The sequence below is a fragment of the Pristis pectinata genome, chromosome 8, assembly GCF_009764475.1.
Source record: "Pristis pectinata isolate sPriPec2 chromosome 8, sPriPec2.1.pri, whole genome shotgun sequence".
NCBI lineage: Eukaryota > Metazoa > Chordata > Chondrichthyes > Rhinopristiformes > Pristidae > Pristis > Pristis pectinata.
Window position 1 is genome coordinate 42,961,278 of NC_067412.1, and position 21,083 is coordinate 42,982,360.

Genomic DNA, 21,083 nt, shown 5'->3' on the forward strand with positions numbered 1-21,083 from the left:
TTTGACTTTCTGTCCTTTGGGTTTTCTGACCAAAACTGCATCCCCTACAACATCAGCACTCTTCTCCAACCCACCACAAACCTGCCTGCCAATGTCTGGGCCCAAGGATTATATCTAATGTCCTGCTGCAGTTTCAATACCATCACATTGCAGTTTACTGACCTTCTGAGAGGGGACCAGTCTTGTGGCTGGAAGCAGTGGTGTCACATGTGAAAATATTTCTTCTTTTGACAGTGTAAACCAGCAGTATCAGAAATAAACATGTAACAATGCAGAGACTTGCTGCCAGGAACACGAAGATGAGGATATTAAAGTGGTCTTCATGGGGTAGGCAGTTTTTCAAACTAGCTGGGGAGTCCTGATTTGAGCTTGTGATCTCTTTTTTTAAAAAAAAAAGAAATTTATAATTAATGAGCTTGTAATTCATAGAGTAATGTGAGTGAGATCATTCCCAAAATGCTTAACGTAAAAAGGTAAATTTTGTAGGTTGTGTGCTGTGATTTAGCTGGTTGTAAAAGGGGGAAATACAGGGATGTTGCTACTTTAGTGTAACTGATTCTTTATGCCACATGCAATAAGTTGGCCAGGAAAATGGGATAAATCATAGCTTGAAGTCCCTTGGGATTTCTTTCAAAACTATCTTACATGGTACAGTAGTGGAGCAGTGGTTAAGTTACTGAGCTAGTACTCCAGAGGCTTGGATTGACAAGCCTGACTTCAAATCCACCATCGCAGTTGTGGAATTTAAATCCAGTTAATAATGTGGAATTTTTTTTAAAAAGTCAGTAAAACTGCAGGAAAACTTCACTAAAGGCTATAGGACTAGACAACATTCTAGCTGTTGTACTGAAGACCTGAGCTCCTGTGCTCCAGGCTAGCCACTCCAATAGCCAAGCTGTTCCAGCACTGGCATCCTTCCAACAATATGGAAAATCACCTGCAAAGAGCATGTCAAATTCACTCCAGTGGCCTGCTGCCCAATGTTCTACTCTCATCAGCGAAGTAATAGAATGTGTTATCAACAGTGCTACAAAGTAGTATTAAGGCAACCTGGTAAAATGGAAGTCAGTGGGCTTAAAAGAGAAAATGCTTCCGTGATTGTCATTGCACCTTACGCAAAGATTGTTATCAGAGGTCACTCATTCCATCACTGTGGGAGTTTCTCAGGGCAATTTCTTTGGCCAACCATCTTCCGCTGCTTCATCAGTGACCTTTCCATCGTGAGGTCAGAAGGGGAGTGTTTACTAATGATTGCATAATGTTCAATTCCATTTGAAACTCTTCAGCAAAAGAAGCCTGCATTCATCGATACTTAGCAAACCGGCATAGGAGATAAATAGCATTCTCATGGCATAAGTGCCAAGAGAAAGAATTTGATCACCTACTGTTGATATTTAACAGTATCATGGGGGTCATCATTGACCAGTAACCTAACTGGATAGAAATATAGTGGCTACAAGAGCAGGTCACATGCTGGGCGAGTGACTTACTCCTGACACCACAAGACCTTTCCACCACCTACAAGGGATGTCAGGAGTGTGATGGAATATTCTCCACATGCCTGGATGAGTAGAGCACCAACAACTCTCAAATAGCTCAACACCCTCCAGAAAAATGCAGCCTACTTGAGTGGCACCTCATCCACCATCCTAAACATTCATTCCCTCCACCACTGGCACACAGTAACTCCAATGTATACCATTTACAAAATGCACTATAGTTATTTACCCAGCCTGCTCTGACACCACCTCCCAAAACCACATCTTCTACTAATAGAGAATATTGGGGTAGCAATAGAGTCAGACCTTTCTGACCCATACAGCACAGAAACAGGCTTTTCTGCCCACCATGTCCATACCAACCACCAAGTACCCCTCCATACTAAATCTAATATATACCATCCAGGATAGTGCCAAGCTTTTTGGCAGTTAGAAGTATGTGGAGACAATAGAGAAAGTGCAGAAGAGATTCACCAGGATGTTGTCTGGAATGGAGGGCTGTAGTTATAAGGAGAGATTAGATAGGCTGGGTTAATTTTCACTGGAATGTAGGAGGCTGAGGGGTGACCTTATAGAGGTTTATAAAATTATGAAGGGCATTGATACAATAGATGGTCTTTTTCCAAGAGCTAGGAAGCTTACAATTAGAGGCCACTGGTTTAAGGTGGGAGGAGAGAAGTTTAAAGATCTGAGAGGTAAATTTTTCCACACAGTGGGTGGTGAATATCTGGAGTGAGCTGCTTGAGAAGGTGGTAGAGGTGGATACAATTACAACATTTAAAAGCCATTTAGACATGTACTTGGATAGGAAAGGCATAGAGGCACATGGACCTAATGCAGGTAAATGGGATTAACATAAATAGACATCATGGTTGGTATGGATGAAGTGGGCCAAAAGGGCATGTTTCTGCATTCTATGATTGTAGAATTACACTTACACAGACAACTGGAGAGTTCTTCATCTGCCTTACAGATGGTGGAAAGTACTTGGTGGGTAAGGATGCGAGTCAGTCATAGAAACATAGAAAACCTACTGCACAATACAGGCCCTGCGGCCACAAAGTTGTGCCGAACACGTCCCTACCGTAGAAATTACTGGCCCTCTTGCCCATAGCCCTATATTTTTCTAAGCTCCATGCACCTATCCAAAAGTCTCTTAAAAGACCCTATTGTATCCGCCTCCACCATCATTGCTGGCAGCCCATTCCACACCCTCACCACTCTGAGTAAGAAACATCTCTGTACCTACTCCCCAGCACCTTAAACCTATGTCCTCTTGTGGCAACCATTTCAGCCCTGGGAAAAAGCCTCTGACTATCTACCTGATCAATACCTCTCATCATCTTATACACCTCTATCAGGTCCCCCCTCATCCTCCGTCGCTCCAAGGAGAAAAGGCCGAGTTCCCTCAACCTGCATTCATAAGGCATGCTCCCCAATCCAGGCAACGTCCTTGTAAATCTCCTCTGCACCCTTTCTATGGCTTCCACATCCTTCCTGTAGTGAGGTGACCAGAACTGAGCACAGTATTCCAAGTGGGGTCTGACCAGGGTCCTATATAGTTGCAACATTACCTCTCGGCTCCTAAATTAAATTCCATGATTGATGAAGGACAATACACCTTATGCCGCCTTAACCACAGAGTCAACCTGTGCAGCTACTTTGAGCATCCTATGGACTCAGACCCCAAGATCTCTCTGATCTTCCACACCACCAAGAGTCTTACCATTAATACTATATTCTGCCATCATATTTGACCTACCAAAATGGACCACTTCACACTTATCTGGATCAAACTCCATCTGCCACTTCTCAGCCCAGTTTTGCATCCTGTCTCTGCCCCGCTGTAACCTCTGACAGCCCTCCACACTATCCACAACACCTCCAACCTTTGTGTCATCAGCAAACTTACTAACCCATTCCTCCACTTCCTCATCCAGGTCATTTATAAAAATCACAAAGAGTAAGGGTCCCAGAACAGATCCCTGAGGCACACCGCTGGTCACCAACCTCCATGCAGAATACGACCCGCCTTCTGTGGGCCAGCTAGTTCTGGATCCACAAAGCAATGTCCCCTTGGAACCCATGCCTCCTTACTTTCTCAATAAGCCTTGCATGGGGTACCTTATCAAATGCCTTGCTGAAATCCATATACGCTACATCTACTGCTCTCCCTTCATCGATGTGTTTAGTCACTTCCTCAAAAAATTCAATCAGGGTCGTTAGACAGGACCTGCCCTTGACAAAGCCATGCTGACTATTCCTAATCATATTATACCTCTCCAAATGTTCATAAATCCTGCCTCTCAGGATCTTCTCCATCAATTTAACAACCACTGAAGTAAGACTCACTGGTCTATAATTTCCGGGGCTATCTCTACTCCTTTTCTTAAATAAAGGAACAACATCTGCAATCCTCCAGAACCTCTCCCTTCCCCATTGATGATGCAAAGATCATCGCCAGAGGCTCAGCAATCTCCTCCCTCGCCTCCCACAGCAGCCTGGGGTACATCTCATCCAGTTCTGGCAACTTATCCAACTTGATGCTTTCCAAAAGTTCCAGTACATCCTCTTTCTTAATATCTACATGCTCAAGCCTTTCCGTCTGCTGCAAGTCCTCACTACAATCACCAAGGTCTTTTTCCATAGTGAATACTGAAGTAAAGTACCTCTGCCATTTCCTCCGGATCCATACACGCTTTCCCACTGTTACACTTGATAGGTCCTATTCTTTCCCTTCACATACTTGTAGAATGCCTTGGGGTTTTCCTTAATCCTGCCCGCTAAGACCTTATCATGTCCCCTCCTGGCTCTCCTAATTTCCTCCTTAAGCTCCTTCCTGTTAGCTTTATACTCTTCCAGATCTCTAACATTACCTAGCTCTCTGAACCTTTTGTAAGCTTTTCTTTTTGACTAGATTTATTACAGCCTTTGTACACCACAGTTCCTGTACCCTATCGTAACCTCCCTGTCTCATTGGAACATACCTATGCAGAACTCCACACAAATATTCCCTGAACATTTGCCACATTTCTTCTGTACTTTTCCCTGAGAATGTTTGTTCCCAATTTAAGCTTCCAATTTCCTGCCTGAGAGCCTCGTAATTCCCCTTACTCCAATTAAACGCTTTTCTAATCTGTCTGTTCCTATCTTCTCCAATGCTATTGTAAAGCAGATAGAATTATGATCACTATCTCTAAAATGCTCTCCCACTGAGAGATCTGACACGTGACCAGGTTCATTTCCCAATACCAAATCAAGCACAGCCTCTCCTCTTGTAGGCTTATCTACATATTGTGTCAAGAAACCTTCCTGAACACACTTAACAAACTCCACCCCATCTAAACCCCTTGCTCTAGGGGAGATGCCAATCGATATTTGGGAAAGTAAAATCTCCCATCACAACAACTCAGTTATTATCACAGGATGCACTGTCTCTGACCTTCTCTTGTAGCCAATCTTTTCATGTGGCTGTCCAGTGAGTTTCTAGTTGATGTGGGGAGCCTGTCAATGGTAATGATGGCTAGAGTCTCTTGTTGGAGACGTGTGTTGTCTAAAAAAAAATTCTGTGTAGTGAATGTTACTTGCCATTTATCAGCCCATGTTGAATGTTATCTAAATCTTGCTGCAGGCAGGAATGGATGCAGCATTTGCTGAGGAGTTGCAAATCAAATGTGAACATCTCCACTTCTGACTTTATGATGGAAGGAAGGTCATTGATGAAGCAGTTGGAGATAATTGGGATCAGGACACTGCCCTGAGGAATTCCTGCAGTGGTGTATCGGGGCTGGGACAATTGACCTTCAACAACCACAGCTATCTTTGCTTATTGATTTCAGTTTTAGCAGGGTACTTTGATGCCACTTGGTCAAATGTTACTTGATATCAAGGGCAATACACACAAAGTGCTGGAGGAACTCAGCAGGTCAGGCAGCATCTATGGAGGGAAATAAACAGTTGACGTTTCAGGCCAAGACCCTTCATCAGGACTCTTCATATGGGGTGTTAGCTTTCATAAGTCGAGGGATCAAGTTTAAGAGCCGCAAGGTAATGATGCAGCTCTACAAAATTCTGGTTAGACCACACTTGGAGTACTGTGCCCAGTTCTGGTTGCCTCATTATAGGAAGGATGTGGAAGCGTTGGAAAGGGTGCAGAGGAGATTTACCAGGATGCTGCCTGGTTTAGAGAGTATGGATTATGAGGAGAGACTAAGGGAGCTAGGGCTTTACTTTGGAGTGAAGGAGGATGAGAGGAGACGTGATAGAGGTGTACAAAATATTAAGAGGAATAGATAGAGTGGACAGCCAGCGCCTCTTTCCCAGGGCACCAATGCTCAATACAAGAGGGCATAGCTTTAAAGTAATGGGTGGGAAGTTAAAGGGAGATATCAGAGGAAGGTTTTTTTACCCAGAGAGTGGTTGGGGCATGGAATGTGCTGCCTGGGGCAGTGGTGGAGGCAGGTACATTGGTCAAATTCAAGAGATTACTAGATAAGCATATGTAGGAATTTAAAATAGAGGGATATGTGGGAGGAAGGGGTTAGATAGTCTTAGGCGAGGTTTAAAGGTCAGCACAACATTGTGGGCCAAAGGGCCTGTATTGTGCTGTACTGTTCTATGAGATGTCGACTGTTTATTTCCCTCCACAGATGCTGCCTGACCTGCAGAGTTCCTCCAGCACTTTTTGTGTATTGCTCCAGATTCCAGCATGTGCAGAGTTTCTTGTATATCTGTCTTGATATCGAGGGCAGTCACTTTCACTTCACCTCTGGAATTTAGTTCTTTGGTCCACGTTTAGTCCAAGATCATAATGAGGTCTGGAGCAAAGTTGTCCTGGCAAAGTCTAAACTAAGTAGTGGTGAGTAGGTACCTCTTGATAGCACTGTTGACAACTGCTTCCTTCACCTTGCTGATGATTGAGAGTACACTGATTAGGTAGGTTGAATTTGTCCTGCTTGTTGTGAACAGAACATACCTGGGAAATCTTCCACATTGTCAATTAGATGCCAGTGTTGTAACTGTACTGGACCAGCTTGGCTAGAGGCACAGCAATTCTGGAGCACAGATATTTGGTCCCATAGCCTTTGCTGTATCCTGTCCTGTTTCTTAAAGTTATTTGGAGTGAATCTAATTGTCTGGAGTCTGGCTTTTGTGATGGTAAAGACTCAGGAGGAAGCCAAGATGGATCATTGGTGGTGAATGCTTCAGCCTTGTTGCTAGAACTCACATGCTGGGCTCCACCATTGCTGGAGGATAGGGATGTTCTTGGAGCATCCTCCTCCCATCAACTGTTTAATTGTCCACCACCATTCATGACTGGATATAGTAGGACCATAGCAGCTTTGATCTGATCCATTGGTTGTGAGATCACTTAGCTCTACCGTTTTTGCTGATTAGCACATGTAGTCCTTGTGTTGCAGCCTCACTAGGCTGTCACCTCATCATTGTTAGATATTCTTGTTGCTGCTGTTGACAAGCCCTTCTGCACTCCCCACTGAACCACGGTTGCTCCCCCAGTTTCGTGGTAATGCTACAGTGAGGGATATGCTGGGGCTTGAGGTTAAGGATCGTGCTGCTGCTGATGGCCCAGGTGCCTCATGGATGCTCTGTTTTATGGTACTGAATTGTACTGAGACTATCCCATTTAGCACATTTGTCATGCCTCACAATTGATCGGAGGGTGTGCTTGGTGTAAAGATGAGACTGCGTTTCCACAAGGTCTGGACAGTGGTCTCTTCTACCAATGCTATTGTGGACAGATGCATCTGCCATAGGTAGACTGTTGAGTATGAGATTCTGGAGGTTTATCCCTTGTATTGTTTCTCTCACTACCTGCTGCAGTGGCTACATCCCTCACTATTTGGCCATCTGGATCAGTGCTGGCGCTACCATTAATATCCCTTACCTACAGTACATTGTGTGCCATTGATATATTTAGTGTTTCTTCCAAGTGCTATATACTTTGCCCATTTTTGACGGTGCCATGAGTCAATGTTGAATAGTCCAAGGCCATTCCCTTCTTTCACATTGATATCACTGTGCTACCACCTCTGATGGGTCTGTGGTGAGGGAGGAATCTGGCTTTAAGGATTGGATCTGTGAGTACAAAAAATAACAGGCTGTGTACCTAACCAGTGTGTGGCACAGCTCTCCCAATTTATTAACCAGCCCCAACATGTTTGTGAAAAGGATTTGCAATATTGACCTCACTGTGTCTGAATTTAATGTCCAGATCAATGTCAGATGAACATCCAGATTTATTCTTTCGCTGTTTGAGTGCAGCACTAATGGTAGAGCTGAGTGGTTTGGTAGGCTATTTCAGATGGCATTAAGAGTTAACAACGTAGATGTGTCTGCAGTCCCACGATGGCCAGACTAGGTACGGACAGCAGATTTCCTGCCCTGATTAGTAAATTTAAATTTTTTTAAAAATTTTTATATTTTTAAAAAAATTTAAGTTAAATTTAAATTTTTTAAATCTAATTTTTTTTATTTTAAATTTAAATTTTTATATTAATTTTTTAATTTTTAAAATTAAAATTTAATTTAAAAAAATTTATTTACAGCGTGGTAACAGGCCCTTCCGGCCCAACGAGTCCACGCTGCCCATTTTTTAAACCCAAATTAACCTACCCATACATCTTTGGAATGTGGGAGGAAACCGGAGCTCCCGGAGGAAACCCACACAGACACGGGAGAACGTACAAACTCCTTACAGACAGCGACGGGAATCGAACCCCAATTGCTGGCGCTGTAATAGCGTCACGCTAACCGCTATGCTACCATGCCGCCCCAGATCTAAACTAGATGGGTTTTTACAGCAACCCGGTAGTTGTCATGATCATCGTTACTAAGATTAGTTGTTTTGTTTTATTCCTCAAAATCCAAATTATTGAATTTAAATTAGAACCATAGAACCATAAAAAACTACAGCACAGAAAACAGGCCATTCGACCCTTCTAGTCTGTGCCGAAACATTATTCTGCTAGTCCCATTTACCTGCCCCTAGCCCATACCCCTCCAGACCTCTCTCGTCCATGTAGCTATCCAATTTACTCTTAAAAGTTAAGAGCTAGCCCGCATTTACCACATCAAATGGCAGCCCATTCCACACTCCCACCACTCTTTGAGTGAAGAAGTTCCATCTAATGTTCCCCCTAAACCTTTCCCCTTTCACCCTAAAGCCATATCCTCTCGTACTTATCTCTCCTAATCTAGGTGGAAAGAGCCTACTTGCATTAACTCTGTCTATGCCCCTCATCATTTTGTAAACCTCTATCATATCTCCCCTCATTCTTCTCTGCTCCAAGGAATAAAGTCCTAACATGCTCAATCTTTCCCTGTAACTCAACTCCTGAAGACCCGACAACATTCTAGTAAATCTCCTCTGCACTCTTTCAATCTTACTGACAATCTTCAGCGACCAGAACTGCACACAATATTCCAAATTTAGTCTCACCAATGACTTATACAACCTCACCAAAACATCCCAACTCCTATACTCAATACTTTGATTTATAAATGCCAGGATGCCAAAAGCCTTTTTTACAACCCTGTCTACCTGTGACTCTACTTTCAGGGAATTATGTATCTGAACTCCCAGATCCCTTTGTTCCTCCGCACTCCTCAGTGCCCTACCATTTACTGTGTATGTCCTCCCTTGATTTGTCCTTCCAAAATGCAACACCTCACACTTGTCTGCATTAAATTCCATCTGCCATTTTCTGGACCATTTTTCCATTTGGTCCAGATCCCTCCGCAAGCTTTGAAAGCCTTCCTCGCTGTCCACTACACCTCCAATCTTAGTGTCATCTGCAAACTTACTAATCCAATTTACCACATTATCATCTCGATCATTGATATATACAACAAACAACAATGGCCCCAACACAGGTCCCTGAGGCACACCACTAGTCACAGGCCTCCGATCTGAGAAACAACCACCCACAACCGCTCTCTGTCTTCTCCCACTCAGCCAATTTCGAATCCAGTTTACAACCTTTCCATGGATACCCATTGACTGAACCTTCTGAACTAATCTCCCATGTGGGACCTTGTCAAAGGCCTTACTAAAGTCCATGCAGATAACATCCACAGCCTTACCTTCATCTACTTTCTTAGTGACCTCCTCAAAAAAACTCCACAAGATTCGTTAAACATGATCTACCACGTACAATGCCATGCTGACTATGCTTAATCAACCCTTGGCTGTCCAAATACTTATATGTCCTATCTCTCAGAACACCTTCCAATAATTTACCCATTACTGATGTCAGGCTCACTGGCCTGTAATTACCTGGTTTACTCTTCGAGCCTTTCTTAAACAATGGAACAACATGAGCTATCCTCCAGTCCTCTGGCACCCCACCCGTGGCTAAGGACATTTTAAATATATCTGCCAAGGCCCCTGCAATTTCTACACTAGTCTCTCTCAAGGTCCGAGGAAATATCTTGTCAGGCCCAGGGGATTTATCTACCTTTATTCGCTGTAAAGCATCAAGTACCTCCTCCTTTTTAATCTCTATATGTTCCATGACACTAGTGCTTGTTTCCTTTCCTTCCATATCCACGATGCCAGTTTCCTGAGTAAATACTGATGCAAAAAAACTGTTTAAGACCTCCCCCATCTCCTGAGGCTCCACACATATACGACTACTCTGATCTTCTAGGGGACGAATTCTGTCTCTTATTATCCTTTTGCTCTTAATATACCTGTAGAACCCCTTTGGGTTTACCTTTTACATTATCTGCCAAAGCAGCCTCATGTCTTCTTTTTGCCTTCCTGATTTCCTCTTTTAGTATTTTCTTACATTTCCGTTCCTAGTTGCCTATACCTGCTATACACCTCTCTCTTTTTCTTAACCAGCTCACCGATATCCCTTGAAAGTTATGGTTCCCTATGCTTGTTACCTTTGCCTTTAATCCTGACAGGAACATACAAACTCTGCACTCTCAAAATTTCATCTTTGAAGGCTTTCCATTTACTGAGCACATCCTTGCCAGAAAATAACTTATCCCAATCCACCCTACCTAGATCCTTTCTCATTTCCACAAAATTGGCCTTTCTCCAATTTAGAACCTCCACTCGAGGACCAGACCTATCCTTATCCATAATTATCTTGAAACTAATTGCATTATGGTCACTGGACCCAAAATGCTCACCTACACATACTTCTGTCACCTGACCTGCCTGGTTCCCTAATAGGAGATCAAGTATTGCATTCTCTCTCGTTGGTACCTCTATATATTGATTTAGAAAACTTTCCTGAACACATTTGACAAATCCCAAGCCATCCAACCCTTTCACAGTGTGGGAGTTCCAGTCAATATGTGGAAAGTTAAAATCCCCTACTATTACAACTTTCTGTTTCTTACATCGGTCTGCTATCTCCCTACAGATTTGTTCCTCCAATTCTCTCTGACTATTGGGCGGTCTATAATACAACCCTATTAGTGTGGCCACACCTTTCCTGTTCCTCAGCTCCACCCATATGGCCTCTGTAGACGAACCCTCCGGGCTGTCCTGTCTACGCACAGCTGTGATCTGTTCCCTGACCAGTAATGGCACTCCTCCCCCTTTCATCCCTCCCCCTCTACCACATCTAAAACAACGGAAGCCCGGAACATTAAGCTGCCTGTCCTGCCCCTCCTTCAACCATGTCTCACTAATAGCAATAACATCGTAATCCCACGTGCCAATCCACACCCTAAACTCATCTGCCTTACCTACAATACTCCTTGCATTGAAATAGATGCACCTGAGAACATTACTATCATGTACAAACCTTTGATTTCTGTCCATACCTGCAGACCTCGCATGATCATTTTCCTACTCACTTTCTTCTCTAACACTCTGGTTCCCCTCCCCCTGCAAATCTAGTTTAAACCCACCGGAGCACCCGCAAGTATGTTAGTCCCCTTCCAGTTCAGTTGTAAACCGTCCCTTCGGAACAGATCCCACCTTCCCTGGAACAAAGCCCAATTATCCAGAAACTTGAAGCCCTCCCTCTTGCACCAACTCCTTCAGCTGCTTGGTGGGACTTGGTCTCTGGATTGTTAGTCCAGGTCCCTGAATTATTTGAAAATCGGAGAACTGCAGGTGCTGGAAATCTGAAATAAAAACAGAAATAGCTGGAAACATTCAACAGGTCAGGCAGCATCTGTGGAGACAGAAATAGAGTTAATGCTTCAGGTTGAAGACCCTTCATTGGAATTGGGAAAGTGAGAAAACAAGTTAGTTTTAAGTTGTTTTCTCACTTTCCCAATTCTGATGAAGGGTCACAATATGGTTTCCTTTATGTTGAACAAACCAATCACAGATTTGGTGACTACTTTGCAGAACACCTTCATTCAGTCTGCAAAGGTGACCCTGAGCTTCCAGTCAGTCACGTCATGCCAATTCTCCATCCATTCCTACCTGATCTATCTGTCTGTGGCCTCCTATGCTATTCCAACAAGGTCCAATGCAAGCTTGAGGAACATCACCCATTCTTTCATCTGGGCATGTTGCAGTCTTTCAGGTCTCGATATCAAATTCAGCAATTTCAGGTAGTCTACTTTTCCTGTTTTGTGTTAGAATTGACTAGTTCTGCTGTAAGGTTACCCATCTATAACATTAACTCAGTGTTCCTTTCTCAGCAGACATGGTCTAATCTGTTGGATGTTTCCAACATTCTCCTTTTGGTTTCAGATTTCAGCAACAGCTTTGAATTTCCATTTCACAGCTTTACCTTGTTCTTTTGTTTTTTTCTCTCTAATGGCTCTCATTAACATATTAACCAGGCAGCTCTGTAAACTGGAAACTCTGACCTCACCCGATCATTGGTGTTCCCTTTGTCTTATCCATCCCTTCCTCCATTTTCTATGCAATTGAAAACTAACAGTTTTCTTTTCCAGTTCTAGTGAAGGATTTTCAACGTGAAACATTAACCGTATTTCTCGTTCCACAGTTGCTTCTTGACCAGTTGAGGTTTCCAGTATTTTATCTCTGGATTATTAGTCTGGTAACTTAATCACTGTACCACTACTGTATCTGTGCAGTGATTCTCTGGCTATGACTGGGTATGGTATTGTAACTATGCACAATGGAGGGGCATCAGAGGATGGAGCTGTCAAGAATATCAAAGGCCACAGATAGACAGAATGCAGGAGAAGAGAGGGTTTCCATTTTCAGTTACTAAGGCTGTTATTTGTATCTTTGAAGGACACTTATGTAGAACTAGTTCTGTACCCCTGCCCAGTATTCTACATACAGATGAAAAGGACTCCAGAGTTATATGTTTGCTGTCTTGCAGCTTCCAGAACAGAGAAACAGTGGGGTTAATCAGAAAGACTTATAATCCATGTTCAGAGTAGACCCTCAAACATGATAAATTTGTTGGAATTTCTTTTATTTGACTTTGCACTGTGTTATTGTACTGAGGACTGGTATTAGTAAAGCATGGTCCTGTGATGGCTAACATCATCATGGACATTATTGGTCTTGACAGAAAGTGATAAGAATAACATAAATTTCTTACCATTGCAAATTTCTGAGCATTGTTGAGGGTGTTGGCCACACACATCTGCACATTTGATACATTTGCGTAACAGTCTGTCCCAATAGAATCCTGGGGTATTATTGCATTTCCAAATCTCTGTGATAAGGGGACAATCACCATTGTAAGAATCAAACTATTTAGTTTGTCGTACTGAATGGCAAGAAAGACAACTCAACAATGTCTAATCACTGGAATAAACACAATCATAAACCCCAAAGAAGAAAAGGGATAGATATAGCCAGGGCTGTAACCTGAAGCAGGTCATCACCACCTAATCTTCATCCTCTTCGTGATCAACTGAATTCAACAAGTTGCTGGTGACCCTTCAAGCTGAATTGAATACAGATGTAAGTAGAAAATGATCATCTTGGGCTGAGGGAAAAGGGCCTTTTGTTTTATTGGAGAGGCATAGGTTTTGAGATGGTTTAATTAAGATTTCTTAAACAGGTTATTTGAGCTAGACATGAAGGCATAAATACAAAAATATAGAAGCTTTTGGTAGGATTTTGCTTCAGGAATTCGATGACTGCTGGAATATATTGCTGCAGTAGTAATAGACTAAAGTGAATTTGTACCCATCAACGAGGGGCTGTGTGGGTTTCTTAGACTAAAAGACTCGATCTACAGAAAGTAGTTAGGACTAACTGACATGAAGTGCTTTGAATTAAAGTTTGTTTGATTTCTTAAAGTTTGTTTGATAGTCTCCTGGTGCAGGGGTGGGGGAGGGAAGGTGGAGAAGTGCAAGGTAGATAAGTGGTCGACTGTTTTTCGGGAAGAAGTATCATCTGGGTGAAGCAGTCTTGTGTTTTCCTGCTTTTTGTGTTTACTTACTGGTGGAAAAGGCAAATACCCAGAAAGATTCTATTAATTCAGCATGGTAGAATAATTTAATATGTCTGGTGAATGTGGCCAAATAATTGATTGGAAACCTGGTCTGTCCAAGAATTGAAACAAGAATTCTTTTTCTGGTCTGTAACTGAAACACAGATGCAAAATTTCCACCGAGCTTTTACTAAAATCAGTTCCACGTGTTTACAGGGTCCAGAAACAGGTAGTGAGAAGGTACATACCACAGGGGGACTTGCACACGTGCCAGTTTCGCCCACAGTGCAGACATTTGGAGCAGTGTCGCAGGAGTTCATCCCAGAATTCATCATCTGAACAGCTACTCATCTTCTCTCAAGATAACAAGGTCTTCAAAGTAATTTGAGAAGACATCTTTATTATTAATAGTATCACCCTTGTTTAAGAACTTACACTGATACCACATCACTCAAGTCCAGAGCCAACCTTGTGCACAACTTGAGAACTGTTCAGTTTTGCTTTCACAGCAAAATTCGGCAGCCACGCATCACGGCCCCAGAAATGAATGAATTAGATAGGCTGCCAGGCTGTTCTTTGTTGATGCTGGCTGAAAGACAGTGTCGGAATAACTTGTTTCAGAAACTTTATGCCATTTAAGTAAAGGAAATGCTCTGGATCATTCTACAGGGGTACCATTGAGAGTGTCCTGTCCAGCTGCATCTCTGCCTGGTAAGGTAACTGTAACACCTCAGACCGCAAAACTCTGCAGAGAATTGTGACCACAGCTGGAAAGATCATTGGAGTACCTCTTCCCTCCATCCTAGATATCTACAACACACGATGCACCCGCAAGGCCTGCAGAATCATAGCTGATCCCTCTAATCCCTCTTGTGACCTATTTGTCCCACTGCCATCTGGCAAGCAGTACCTGAGCATCTGGGCCAGAACTACTAGACTGTACAACAGTTTTCTCCCCCAGGCTGTCAGGCTCCTGAATACCCTGCAGGCAGTCTCAGACAAATGTCGCGTCAAAAGTCCTGGTTTGCACAATGGCGTGTAAGAACTTTGGCTGCTGCTGAATATGTTTAGGCACTTAGTGCAATACATTGAGTTCTGTATTTTCATTGTCCAACTTGGTTTTGCACCAACTTTACACTAATTTTGTATCCTGTATATACCTTTTTTTGCACTATTTGTGCTTGCACAATTTTTCTGTCTGTGTTTATTGTATGTCCTCTGTTCAATGTAAGTCCTCTGTTGTGTGAGTCTAGAGGAAACGACATTTCGTTCCTCCTTGTGTTTTACAGCATATGGGTGAATGACAATAAAGTACAACTTGAACTTGAACTTGAAATTTCCTGTTTAGATGCCACTTAATGGAGTTGGCCACAGTGAGTAGAACAGTATTAAGAAATGTAATTGTTAGGAAATGGTTGTGATTTGTAGGCACAAGAAGTAAGAATAATTAGCTGCTTCTGGCTCAGCAAGTTGAAGGTATGTAGCTCCTAGAACAGTTTTTTGATTTCTAATGAACGCAAATGATTTAGCTACAGAGAAAAAGAATTGTATTCATTTTGATCAAGTTTGGAGGCACTGAGGGAAAATGCAGAAGACTGCAGGAAGACAAACAGTTGGCAGAGTGGGACGATATGTAGTAGATGCAGAAAAACTTGAAGTCATACAATTTGGAATAATTGATTTTCTTATTTTTAAAGCAAATTTAATTAATACTTAAAAGGGAATATATAAAAGAATATGGGAAAAGAGCAGGAAAGCAGGATTACAGCAAACCACTCCAGAAATAGCATTTTTAATGGTGTAATTATCATCAATAAAGCCAAAATATACAAACATTGAATAGTTAATGACCACATGATTGCTAAACGCTTCAATAAGGTACATAATACACTTGTGAACACGGTGAAAGTAATTTACTACTAGAGATGAGGAACACTGTCTTACCAAAGTGACTTGCTAGATGCTGGAAGGAACAGATACCTAAACTGGGAGTATTAAAAACTGCAAATTTACTATCCATGTCATCTCATTTTTGACTTTGGCCTGATACTTGTGAGGATGAAACTTGCAGAAGGCCTTGCAGACAGTCAGTTCAAAGTGTTAGTCTGATTGACATCCCTACGAAATGTGAGCCTGGATCTTGCGCTTAGCTGATGCTGTGGCCAGTGATATTGCTGAGTGATATCCACATGCCTGAAGGGGAGAGGCCTGATCCTGGCATGCATATTAATATTTTATGCATTGGATTGATATAGACATTGTCCAACAGACATTTGATAATCCTGCTTTCTTACAAGTATTTTGATCTTTTGTTTGGATTCGCGGATTGATTTAATTTTCCAAACCCAAGAATGCCATCATGCAAAAAGCAGCATTGCATAATCACATTTATACCAAAAAGATCTCCATATTAAATCTCATTCAGTGACTGCAAATCTCCTTGAACTTTATCCTGTGTATCAATACATCATCTCCATCCTCAAGGTATTAATTTTCCATTGGCATAGGCACTGTCCCAGAACTTGGGTCCCCTCTTGCCAGTTTTCTGGCTGTTCAGGAACAGATGAAGCCACATCCAGAGATAAAACATAGAACAATTACAGCACAATTCAGGCCCTTTGGCCCACAAAGCTGTACCGAACATGTCCCTACCCTAGGAATTACTAGGCTTACCCATAGCCCTCTATTTCACTCAGCTCCATGTACCTATCTAACAGTCTCCTGAAAGACCCTATCGTATCAGCCTCCACCACTGTTTCTGGCAGCCCATTCCATGCACTCTGAGTAAAAAAACTTACCCCTAACATCTCCTCCATATCTACTCCCCAGCATCTTAAACCTATGTCCTCTTGTGGCCACCAATTCAGCCCTGGGGAAAAGCCTCTGACTATCTACCCTATCAATACCTCTCATCATCTTATACACCTCTATCAGGTCCCCCCTCATCCTTTGTCTCTCCAAGGAGAAAAGGCCAAGTTCCCTCAACCTGCTTTCATAAGGCATGCTCCGCATTCCAGGCAGCACCTTTGTAAATCTCCTCTGTACCCTCTCTATGGTTTCCACATCTTTCCTGTAGTGAGGCGACCAGAACTGAGCACAATACTCCAAGTGGGGTCTGACCAGGGACCTATATATCTGCAACAATACCTCACGGCTCCTAAATTCAATTCCCCGATTGATGAAGGACAATACACCATATGCCTTCTTAACCACAGAGTCAACCTGCGCAGCCGCTTTGAGCATCCTATGGACTTGGACCCCAAGATCCCTCTGATCCTCCACACTGCCAAGAGTCCTACCATTAATACTATATTCCGCAACATATTTGACCTACCAAAATGAACCACTTCACATTTATCTGGGTTGAACTGCATCTGCCACTTTTCAGCCCAACTCTGCATCCTATCTATGTCCCTCTGTAACCCCTGACAGCCCTCCAAACTATCCACAACACCCCCAACCTTTGTGTCAACCGCAAACTTACTAACCCACCCCTCCACTTCCTCGTCTAGGTCGTTTATAAAAATCACAAATCGTAAGGGTCCCAGTACAGATCCCTGAGGTACACCACTGGTCACCGACCTCCACTCAGAATAGGACCCTTCAACAACCAGTCTTTGCCTTCTGTGGACCAGCCAGTTCTAGATCCACACTGCAATGTCCCCTTGGATCCCATGTCTCCTCACCTTCTCCATAAGCCTCGCATGGGGTACCTTATCAAATGCCTTGCTGAAATCCATATACACTACATCTACTACTCTCCCTTCATCGATGTGCTTAGTCACATCCTCAAAAAATTCAATCAGGCTCGTAAGGCAGGACCTGCCCTTAACAAAGCCATGCTGACTATTCCTAATCATAACCTCTCCAAATGTTCATAAATCCTGCTCCTCAGGATCTTCTCCATCAGCTTACCAACCACTGAGGTAAGACTCACCGGTCTATAATTCCCTGGGCTATCCCTACTCCCCTTCTTGAATAAGGGAACAACATCCACAAGCCTCCAATCTTCCGGAACCTCTCCTGTCTCCATGGACGACACAAAGATCATCGTCAGAGGCTCCGCAATCTCCTCCCTCACCTCCCACAGCAACCTGGGGTACATCTCATCCGCTCCCAGTGACTTATCTAACTTGATGCTTTCCAAAAGTTTCAGCACCACCTCTTTTCTAATATCTACATGCTCAAGCTTTTCAGGCTGCTACAAGTCCCCACTACAATCCCCCAGATCTTTTTCCGTGGTGAATACTGACGTAAAGTATTCATTAAGTACCTCTGCTATTTCTTCCGGATCCATACACACTTTCCCACTGCTGCACTTGATAGGCCCTATCCTTTCGCATTTCATCCTCTTATTCTTCACATACTTGTAGAACACCTTGGGGTTTTCCTTAATCCTGCCCCCCAAGGCCTTTTCGTATCCCCTTCTGGCTCTCCTAATCTCTTTCTTAAGTTCCCTCCTTTTAGCCTTGTACTCCTCCAGATCTCTAACATTACCTAGCTCTCTGTAACTTTTGTATGCTTTTCTTTTCCTTTTATTATAGCCTTCGTACACCACGGTTCCTGTATCCTGTCATGACTCCCCTGTCTCATCGGAACATGTCTATGCAGAGCTCCACACAAATATCCCCTGAATATTTGCCACATATCTTCCGTACTTTTCCCAGAGGACATCTGTTCCCAATTTAATCTTCCAATTTCCTGCCTGAGAGCCTCATAATTCCCTCATAATAGACCATGCCACGTCTCTGTCTCCTATCCCACTCCCTCCACCTGCCCCCCACCCCCAAGCAAGGCCTATTCCATGCTAGGTGGGTGCAAGCAAATTGAATTGAAACATTTGCTTTGTTTGATGCCATGCAGAGAGGCATCTATTAATCCCTCAAGTTCAGCATTCAAAAATCATACAGGAGTTCCAACAATTGATCTAGAGAACTGAAGAGTCCAGGGTACTACTGAGAGCAACCTTGGATAAAAGCCATCAGGAAATTTCAAAACTGCATTTCTTTTCATTTTCTTTGAACCCATTTGCTTATTAATTATAAAAATAATGGGTACGAGATGAGGGCTCTTTGGCTGACAGTTGAGAATCACCCGGGTGACAGATCATATTAAGGCAAGGCAGTGTGAGGATGAGCAAGTTGATTGACTGGGAGGTGGGCATGTGAAAACAGGTTGATGATAGTCAAGGCCCAAGAGCCTGTAATGAAATCTCAAGGAAAATGTCCCACTAAATTGGGAATCTCTCTGCAGAGGGGCTTCTGCAGTCAATGGAAGTGTTGCCATGCAGAGCTTACAGTTTCAGCTGCACCTCTGTAGAAGATTTAATAAGCATCTACTCTTCACGATGTGACTTTGGGAGTACTTAGGGTAAGACAGTGTAGAGGAAATTTCACTCTGTGTCCAATCCATGCAGTGCCTGATCTAGTGAGCTGGTGTAGGGAGGAATGTTCTTTGCATCTAACAGGAATTAATGGTGATCTAAATGCCTGATTTTGCAATAGGCATCCAAAAAGTAAAATGCAGAATTCACAGCAGTCTCATGGTTCACCCTGACATAGTCATAGACAGATACAGCATGTTAACGGGCCCTTCGCCCACTGAGTCCGCACCCACTGTCGACCACCCATTTACACTAATCCTACATTAATGCCTTTTTTTTTATTCTCCCCACATTCTCATCAACTCCCTCAATAAGGGGCAATTTATGTGGCCAATTAACCTACTAACCTGCATGTTTTTGGGATGTGGGAGGAAACTGGAGCACCCGAGGGAGATCCACGTGTCTGCACATTTGCTGTCTGCAAATTCCATGCAGACAGCACTGGAGAGGTCGTGAGTGAACCCAGGTGCACATAATAAGAATTAAGTACAGTCATATCACTAGACATGCTGTTACATTGTGAATCAGAACAGGCAGGGTAAGCGATGTAAATTTGTTGCACTTGAACATTCCCACTCTTTCAATAGTTGCTACCATCTGCCAAAATGCAAATTAAAACATCACTGTAATTTAAAAGGGGACTAAGATCTTGCGAACCATCTGCCCCCCACCCCCCCGCCTTTTGTTTTCACCCTTTCCTCTGTTTAAACTACATACCCAGTTTCTTTCATTTTACTAGATGGTGTGCACCATGAAATTTAGACCTGTGTTAGTAGCCTCAAAGTTAGAAAACTAAAGACAAGTAAACAAATGGTACTTGTGCTTTTTTCTACTTGCCTCTCTTGTTCCTTCAAAGTTCCATGTGCATCATCTTATTCACACTACATTCTGAGCTGAGATTGAGGCTCGGCACAATCTGCTGCAGTTTCATTCTTTTTCTGGAACTTGAAGTGTGGGACTTCATACCTCCCACAATCTTGCACTTCCTCCTACAACCTAGATGCTTTTAAGACACAAACTTTGCATAACCTAATTATTATTTCCTGATTTGTTCAGTCTCTTGTACAATAGGCTTTGCCCTTCATACTAATTTCCAATTAAAATGATTTATTGTTCAGCAATACTGTATGTTCTGTTGCCGATTGTAACAACATTGCCCTTCAGAGACTTAAATGAATCTTTGAATAAACTAACATATGGATCCTTGTTGAAAATATTTATGACCTAAACAGTTTTTTTAAGACTATTGCAAAATTAGCTATAAAAGAACTGAATACGTTTTAGGACAAATTGACGTGAACTGATAAGAATTGGAAAGACTCATTGCAATCAGATAAAGAACAATCACTTTTAACAAGCACGTTAAAAGAATTAATATGAGTTTGAGAAATCATCCAGTCATTCTTTTTTCAGATTTCTCTTGATTAAAAGATCACTGTAAGATTTTGGTGTGTTCTCATTAAGCATGGCCGGTAAGATTGGTCTTATCCCAATTTACAGAATTTTACCCATGGATTATCATTGTACTTTCCATAACTGTGTTAAATCAAACTGGATTATGACTGCTGCCTCCAGAATACCTTTCCCACTGCCACCCTTTCCATTTGCCCAGTGGTTCGCAGACTAAAACTAAGTGCTATGTTTTGTCAGGCTTTCTACACTTTGATTTTAAAAAAAGTTCTCTTGTCAGTATTTCAAGAGTTCTGCACCTTTTACATATTTTACTCTACAACTAAATCAATTAAGGCTGTTAATTGAAATCCAATATTCCTACTGCCCTGTTATTTTTATATTTCTCAGAAACTTGCCTGTATTTTTGCTCTTCTATTTCCATCTGAC

At 42.5% G+C, this 21,083-nt stretch overlaps 1 protein-coding gene across 3 annotated transcripts in view; it reads right to left on the minus strand.

Annotated features, from left to right (window-relative positions):
* The window catches only part of LOC127573912 (tumor necrosis factor receptor superfamily member 13B), a 35,569-nt gene that overhangs the window by 10,691 nt on the left and 3,795 nt on the right, over window positions 1-21,083 (minus strand). For 2 of the 3 annotated variants that reach the window (XM_052022498.1, XM_052022496.1), the window contains exons 2-4: window positions 14,110-14,233; window positions 13,019-13,135; window positions 163-378 (exon numbers count right to left, since the gene is read on the minus strand). In XM_052022498.1, coding sequence (XP_051878458.1) covers window positions 163-378; window positions 13,019-13,135; window positions 14,110-14,212 — 436 coding nt within the window. In that variant the 5' untranslated portion in view covers window positions 14,213-14,233. Of the gene's footprint in view, window positions 1-162; window positions 379-13,018; window positions 13,136-14,109; window positions 14,234-20,081; window positions 20,202-21,083 lie in introns of those variants that run through there. The other variant, XM_052022497.1, reaches the window with a different exon arrangement.